General features: G+C 34.4%; 1 protein-coding gene across 2 annotated transcripts; it reads left to right on the forward strand.

The window, feature by feature from the left end:
• The first annotated feature begins 1761 nt into the window (after positions 1 to 1761).
• Positions 1762 to 5997, forward strand: LOC127810907 (uncharacterized). Of its 2 annotated transcripts, none has more exons than XM_052350506.1 (7): positions 1762 to 2269; positions 3089 to 3207; positions 3284 to 3372; positions 3453 to 3527; positions 3737 to 3844; positions 4046 to 4141; positions 5360 to 5997. In XM_052350506.1, the coding sequence occupies exons 1-7, from the start codon at positions 1845 to 1847 to the stop codon at positions 5624 to 5626; spliced, it is 1179 nt and encodes a 392-aa protein (XP_052206466.1). In that variant the 5' UTR covers positions 1762 to 1844; the 3' UTR covers positions 5627 to 5997. The 2 variants fall into 2 exon arrangements, with proteins under 2 accessions (XP_052206466.1, XP_052206475.1); XM_052350515.1 differs by having other exon boundaries at positions 2124 to 2269; positions 3076 to 3207; positions 5360 to 5996.
• The last annotated feature ends 2186 nt before the right edge of the window (positions 5998 to 8183 follow it).

Raw genomic sequence — 8183 nt, forward strand, 5'->3', positions numbered from 1 at the left:
TGTATTACATGTTAATTTAGGTTTATTTTTACATGGTTTCGAGATAGAGTTATGTTGTTTTAATTGTTTGTCTACCCTTTAATCCATATAAGGAAATCTTTCAAAATTTATAATTTTTTTGTTGTATTTTCATGATTGTAACACGGTTGTTTTATTTATTTTTTGCTTATTTATTGTGATTTTTATTTATTGTAACTATTAAATTATATAATTTTTACTTTAACAATTTTTATTTTTTTTTTTTACGATATCCATTCATCCATACATCATGGGTGATTCACTAGTATAAATATTATATTACTTTAAAAGCAATGTAGTGAGAGCATGGTGACACGTCAACATCAAAAGCCACGTCGTTATCCACGTTGCCTTCGTAATGTAGTGATGACGTCGACATCAATCCTTCCGCTATATTTAAAAGCAACCCATCATTAATCGCCACTTCTCATAAATTTCTTTCTTCAGTTGCTTTCTTAAATGACAAATGGATTGTCTTTTATAATATTTATCAGAAAATAGAATTATTTTAAAAATTAAAAATAGTGCATCTTATTAATATATAAAAAAATTCTATTCACAACCCACATTATTGCTCTTCACAGTCACTCTCACCAAAATTCTCTACTATCTTTCAAAAATTATATTTTACCCTTTACAATCACTCGCAACCACACCATCTTCATTTCCTTTTTACTCCTCCACAACCATAACCACTGCCAGCTATCCATCTACTCCATCTATTTTTATCTCTCATTACACTTCTCTTTCTCTCTCTCACATTCATCTGTCCTCTCTTTGTGTCCCTCAAATACATATACATATATATATATATACACACCACCTATATATACACACACACGTGATCATGGCCATAGAACACTTTCCTGATTGTTAGGAACATCAATTTTTTTATTTTAATTAAAAAAATTATTATAATAAAATAAAAATACAAATAAATAAATTCTTTTTAAATATCTGTATCGTTGAAATTTATACTTAAAAATTAACTAATTTTTAAATACATATATTTAAAAAGAATTTATTTATTTGTATTATTTTTTAAAAAATTTTAATTTTATTTTATTATAATAATTTTATTTAATTAAAATAATAAAAAAAAACATGTTCCCGACCCGCGAGCACAAGGTTTCCGTCATTAGTCGAGAACGCAAGGGTTCCCCGACTGTCAACAATCAGGGAATCTAAGATTTTCTGACTCCTTGTAGTCGGGAACTAGGGTTTCATGGCCGTAATTATGCATTTTTGTGTGTGTGTATATATATATATTTATGTGTGTGTATTCGGGGGCACAAAAAAAGATGGAGAGATGCGTATAAGAGTATGAAAGAGTGAGAGAGAGAGAGAAAGAGATGGATGCAATGAGAGGGAAAGAAAGATGGAGCAGATGAGTGGCTATGATTGTGGTGAGAAAAAGAAAAGGAAGATAGCTGTGATAGGAGAATTTTGGCAGAGTAGCTGTGAAGAATAATAATGTGAATTGTGAATAGAATTTTTTTGATATATATAATACTTTATCAACTAATAAAATTATTTTAAAATTAAAAATAATATAAAGAAATTGAATTTTGTTTCAAAGGATGCTTTGGTGGTGATTGATATGATATTTAAAATTTGTTTACATCTTTTGTAGATATTTATAATTATTGTTCATGTATTAAAAAATTTACCACTAAAATATTAAAAAATACAAACTGAAAATATCGCTGGAGCCGTTATCTTCAGCTCCCGTTACCTGTAATACCGAACACACAAAACCTTCTCCCTTCTCTCTCTCTCTCTCTCTCTCTCTCTTCTTCTTCTTCTTCTTCTTCTGTGTGAAATCCATGAAAACCCCTTTGTTTCCAATCTCCAATTCCGTCACACGCACTAATCTCTTCCATTTCCAGTTCAGCCCCAACCTTCCCAGCCTCCTTGCAATCAGGCCCTCCAAACCCTCCAGAGCTTCAACATCGATCAACCCTCCACCGCCGGACTTCGACTACAGGTCTTCCACCATTCCGGCCGAATCTCGGGCCGCAATCGCTCGAACCCACCCGGAGCTTCTCGATCTGGCCGACGATGGGAGCTTGGTTCTTGTCCAAAAGAGTCAGTTCGGCCCGGTGCCGCCATGGCGGGCCCAATTCGTCGAGCCGGAGGCGATTTGGCTGCTCGGCACCTCCCATATCTCCCCTCAATCGTCTGTGGACGTCGAGCGCGTGGTCGGTGCCGTGAAGCCCGACAACGTTGTTGTGGAGCTTTGCAGAAGCAGGCAAGTCTGATTTCATCACATAGCAATTGTGTTTCCAATGAACCAATTCATTCAAAATTATTAATTTGAAATCGCTAAATTTATGATTCATCCAGGCACCAGAAACAAATTGCCCTCTAAAGCTACTGGTTGTTGTTGATGATAATCAATACTAATTGTTACTGTCTTAGTTGATTAGATTTGAAGATGAGTTTTAGTGCAAAAGTAAGATTGCTCAATTGTCACCTGGAGGGCACAAGTTCTAGTTATTAAGCAGCCTTTTTACTAAACAAGGGTAAGGCAATTTGCAATTGACCTTCCCTGAGCTCGTAATGCGGAAGTCTCGTGGACTGGGTCCATCCTTTTATCTAGGTCAAATTTATCTAGCTAGTTTAGTTATCTCAATCTTAAGTAGCATTCATTTATGATTTTTGGTAGATTTACCTTAAATTTGAATATAGTTTATTTCATTATTACTAACCTCTGAAAATTAGCTACTAGTCTTTACAGTTGAGGGACACAGTCACACAAAAATAAGAGAGTATCGTATATTTTGTTTCTACAGTTATTTGTGTTTTTAACTCAGATTTCTATGTGCAATCAAATGAGGTTCTCTTTTTCTATGTTTCAATATTCTGATTTTTTAGGAATGGAAGAAATGCCTGTGAAGGAGCCATCAAACAGATAGATTAATCAATTCTATCAAAAGAGGAAAAGTATTTTTGTTCTATGTATCTGCTGGGAAAATTTCTGGAAGGGGGTTTATCTGCATTGAGCATTTTACTATTTTAAGCATGCAATCCATGGCTTAACTTCAATTGCTACAGATTTCATCTTCAGAGCTGGGATTATGTACACTTCTGCCAATGATAATGGGGTTGGCAAGCAATTTAGGTCAAGTATGTTCTCTTTGAGTGGGAAGGGATTTTTTGGGGCTGTTGGTCGTAGCCTGGATTTGGGTGAGATTAAAGTCTTTTTACATCTAATTATGTGCCTTCATAGCAAGAGGATAATTGATGTTCTGTTAACTTATAGGGGGGCAAACCGCTCTGGCATTGCGTCTGCTTTTGGCTGTTTTCTCATCGAAGATTTCTTCAGATGTGAACCGACCTTTTGGTGATGAGGTATCTGAATTGAGATAAAAACCCGACAATGTTCAGGTGTGTTGATGAGATTTTACCTCATCGTTTTCTTTTTTATGCAGTTTCGTGCTGCTAGAAAAGCATCTGAAGAAGTTGGTGCTCAATTAGTTTTGGGGGATCGACCAATTGAAATAACTGTGAGTACATCTTTGCCACATGAAAGCATGTGGCTATTTCATCTATCCAAATAGCCTCCTATCTTAATTTTGGTGAGACTGTTTTTATTTGGGGAACCAAATGCTTTGTACGCTTCAACTTAATTCTCTGTCCATGGAACAATTTTGTGAATTTCTTTCAATAAATAGCAAAAGAAAAGTTCATTAATTTCCTTAAAATGTTTTTGCAGCTTGAGAGGGCTTGGAACTCTCTTAAATGGAAAGAGAAACTGAGCCTAGTGCGCGCTGTTGTTCGTGGAATAACATCATCAGCTGATATGACCTCAGACAGTTTGAAGGTTTTTCTTTCCAAACATTCCTATTAATCTAGTGTTATAGATTTATGACTCAAGCTTTTTCCATCACAAACATCTCTGCTGAAATTTGCAAAGAAATAAAGAGACTGATTTGCCATTGTCGATGATAAGGAAGCAGGCCTTTAATATTTGAAAAATCATATTTTATGACATTAAGTTTCTCTCCTCTCTGTGTTACGGCAGGAATCAAGCACGGACGATAGCACCTTCCAGCTCTATCAGCAGCTAAGTTTTTCGTATCCGTCACTACTGCAGCCCCTTGTACACGAAAGGGATACTGTAAGTCTGTGTTACACAATATCCATTCAAGACTAAGTTCTTCTTGCTTTCAACCATCCCACATGACCAAATTTTTTTTTTTGGTTTGGGGTGGGGGAGGAGTAAATATCTCTTCACAGTAAAGATGTCAAAAGGATCGGCCCGATTCGACTGACGGACTTTTTAAACAGGCCAGGCCCAGTCTGACCCTTTTTACCGTGGGTAGGGCCTGGCCAGCCCGTGGGCCTTAGCCCACAGGACCTAGTGGTCCTGGCTCGGTGGGTCTAGCCCACAAGCCCTAGTAAACCGAGCCCATCGAGCTCAGGCCCTTTTTCTTTTTTTAAATAATTTTTTTAAAAAAATAATACATATATAAATATCAAAACAATACATATATAAAAATTATTTTTTTTTTCTTTTAAACAATTTTCTATTTTAAATTTTAAATATTATTTTATTATTTTATATTTCAAAATTCTATATGTCTTATAAATTTTCTTATGAATTGATATAAAAAATAATGCATATATAAAAAGGAGAATATTATTTATAATTTAAATATATAAAAAATTTAACTTAAAATTTTTAAATATATTGATAGTTATTATTTAAATATATTACGAAAAGTAAATTTTTTATTATTTAATATCAATAATTAATAAAAAATAATATAGTTAAAAAAAATGAACATACAACATTGGAAATAATACAAGGTCCCAACGGGTCAGGGCTAGTGGGCCTAACCGGCCTAGGCCTATAAGGTCCCAACGGGCCGAGCTGGGGCCTTAGATGGGCGGGCTGTGGGCTCAAATTCTTTGACCCAGCCCGGCCCCCCTATGGGGCCTGACCTGGCCAGTTTGAACAGTGACGTGCGCCCGGCCCTTTTGACATCTCTACTTCATAGTAATTTGATAAATATCTCTTCACAGTAATTTGACTCTTTCAGATTTCTAAAAATTATTTATGGATTCCAGCTGCTTCTAACCTCCATTTTTCGTTGCCAAATTCTTCTGCTCAGCTAATTCTAGTTTTGTTTCTTACTATATTGATCAAAACAGTAAATAAGAACTGGTTTTTTGTCCCTTTTGACAGAACTGACTAGTTAGCTAGAATTCATGTATCCATCACTTCTGCAGCAAATAAATGCTAGATATGTCGTTGTACACTTCGTTGTTATTGTTGTTGAGAAGCCCATGACTGAAATAATACTTTCTCCGTTTACTATCTTTTCGTCTCCAGTATCTTGCTTGGTCTTTGAAGAGGAGCAAAGCCGTGAACAATGGTAAAAGAGTGGTGGGAGTTATTGGAAAGGGGCACCTGAACGGAGTGATATATGCACTGATATCGGATCAGGGGAACTTGCGGTTCAGGGATCTGGTCGGGAAGAGGACAGCCGGGCAGGGCTCCTATTCTTGGGTTCAGACCCTTGTCAAGAACTTGGTTAGAGACACTGGCATTGCCATTCTGTTGTGGGCATTGTTTGAACAACTGAAGGCAGGATTTTAGAAGGAGCTTTCATATTATGGTCAGTTGATCCCCTTTTATGCCTCAAATTTTAGTTGAAAAACTGAAACTCACTGTTGGAGGTTGATTGGAATCGATCGGACAGCTACCCTATGTGCCAACAACTAGAAGTTCCAGATCTGTTGGCAAGTTCCACAGCTCAATGGAGCTTTCTTCTTTCTTTCTTTCTATAAATTGATCCAATTGGCCCATATTTATGCAAAGAATGAGCTTTCAACCTTTGTTCTTTTTTTCTTTTTACAAGTATTTGACTATTTGAGGCCCCATAGTTATCTGTGGTGAGTATTGCATAATTTTTGGAATGAATGCTGGATTGAGTTTATCGGAGTAGGACTGTCAATACATCCAATCTATTTACAAAATTCAATTCATTTTGTATAAATTTGATCTAGATCCAACAAATTTATTTCATTAGATTGGATTTAGATCCGTCCAATGAGATGATATTAAACTGTTTTCTTTTCTTTTTTTGGTAGAGCTATATTCATTATATAAATATTTTATTAAATTTATTTAAAACATAAATATTATTTAAATATTTAAATTAGACACTTATAGTGACACTTTATATTAATGTTTTATATAGTATCATATTAATATAAATGTATAAAATTATAATATATAATAAAAATAAAAATATCAAACTTAATTATTCAAATAACGAGAACTAATATGTTGTACACGTTGGATAATTTTATGCTACTTGACGCGGGCCTCACCAAGAAGGGGGGGTTGCACCAGGGGGGGGGGGGGTGCAAAGGGGGTGGGGCAATGTGCCCGGGGGGAGGGGGGGGGGGGGGGTGTTGTTGGGGTAGGGCCTATTTCAAATATATTTGAAATAGCATTCCTTAGTAATATATTTATTATACTTCATTGCTCTTTTATAACTATAAAAAAGTGTAATCCTAAAGGCAATGGTTATGATATTAATAAATATATCTTATTATTAGACAACATTTACTTATTATACTTTATTTCTAATTACAAAAACAATATCTGATGAAATATTATAAAACATAATATATTTATCATCAACTAATAAAATTATCTTATAATTAAAATTAAGGTGCAATATTTGCACATTATTTTATTCTTATACATTTTAATTTGACTGTAATGCTAACTATTGGGCAATTATTAAGGTGTAATAGTCACACTTTATTTTTAAATAAGGTACATTTATATTATGTTATTTTTTATTTTTAAATAATCATATTAGTTGATCAAATATTCAAAATATGATGTATTTATCATTATTTAATTAAATTATTTTAAATAAAATTTAAATAATTTAATTTATAATTCTACTAACTATCATTATTAACGTTGAAACGATAACAAAAAGAGAAAAGAAGATAAAAGCAACGTTCTAAAATTATTATTATTTATTAGGTATTGTTTTTAGATAAACACAGCTACTGCATATTATTTTTAATTTTTAAATAATTTTATTAATTAATAATAAATTTTACGTGTTTTAAATTACTTAATTAAAGGTTTTGTTAATAAATGTTCAAGACTATTTAATTAAATACATATTAACAAGTGTAAAACTTTCTAAATAATCAATAAAATTATTTAAAAAGTAAAAATAAAATATAACAAATGCACATGATGTAAAAATGAAAATATGTTTATAATTACTTAATCTCTGTCCTAAAACATAATTAGCCTTATGAAATATTTTAAAATAAAAAATAAATTGAAAATAAAATATTAACGTTATGAGATATTTATTCCATGTTCCCGCCCGTCAAGAGGACGTCCATCTTCTCTCCGTCTTCTTCTCTTACCTCGCCCTCCCGGGCCGGCGCCGCTGCCTGAAGGCTGAAGCTACCATCGCTGAAGAAGAGAAGCCCACAAAACTTTTTGGGTCTTGATTTTAGCTCCGTGGGTCTTCACCAAACACTTCCTTGGCAAGATCCGCCGCCTCCGGCCAAGCCCTTTTCCTTCCCTTCCCGTCGTCGGCCACATCCACCGGACGTGGAGACCGTGGTGGAGACGTTCGAATAAGCCTCGCGTCGATTCCCTGCCGTTGTCAAGGTGGGTTGGAGAAGAGGCTCGTGGCGTTGGAGGCGGAGAGAGATGGGTTTATACGGGAATTGAAAGAAGAGCACAGAAGAGGAATGGCCGCCGGCAGCGACGGCTCAGAGCGGGAGGGAGGGAAGGAGAAGACCATGGTGGAGATGTTGGTCTCACTACAACAATCGGAGCCCACATATTACACGAATGAATGATCATAGGCATGATGATAATAAGAATTCCAAACTTAATTCATCCATTCTTTCATTCAATTTGAATTCCCTAAAAAAAAACAAATATGAAACCCAACATTGCAGCAGAGTGAAGACCCAGAAATCTAAGATGTATTGTATATCTTAGTTTAAATATATTTATATAAATGGGTTTTCTAAAATATAAATATAAACAAAAATACGTAATGTATATGCACATATACTAAAAATAGATATTTAATTTATAATTCTGTTTAAATGTTGAAAACACCGGCGGCAATGGCAAAGGCTAGGTAGGTAGGGTA

This window comes from Diospyros lotus, chromosome 1, assembly GCF_014633365.1.
Source record: "Diospyros lotus cultivar Yz01 chromosome 1, ASM1463336v1, whole genome shotgun sequence".
Taxonomy (NCBI): Eukaryota; Viridiplantae; Streptophyta; class Magnoliopsida; order Ericales; family Ebenaceae; genus Diospyros; species Diospyros lotus.

What these genes read in the sequence shown, in the direction of transcription:
- LOC127810907 (XM_052350506.1), top strand. Translation starts at nt 1,845, where the DNA reads ATGAAAACCCCTTTGTTTCCAATCTCCAATTCCGTCACACGCACTAAT. An exon ending in TGGTCGTAGCCTGGATTTGG is followed by an intron (nt 3,208 to 3,283) that starts GTGAGATTAAAG and finishes GTTAACTTATAG; the next exon opens with GGGGGCAAACCGCTCTGGCA. An exon ending in ATCGACCAATTGAAATAACT is followed by an intron (nt 3,528 to 3,736) that starts GTGAGTACATCT and finishes ATGTTTTTGCAG; the next exon opens with CTTGAGAGGGCTTGGAACTC.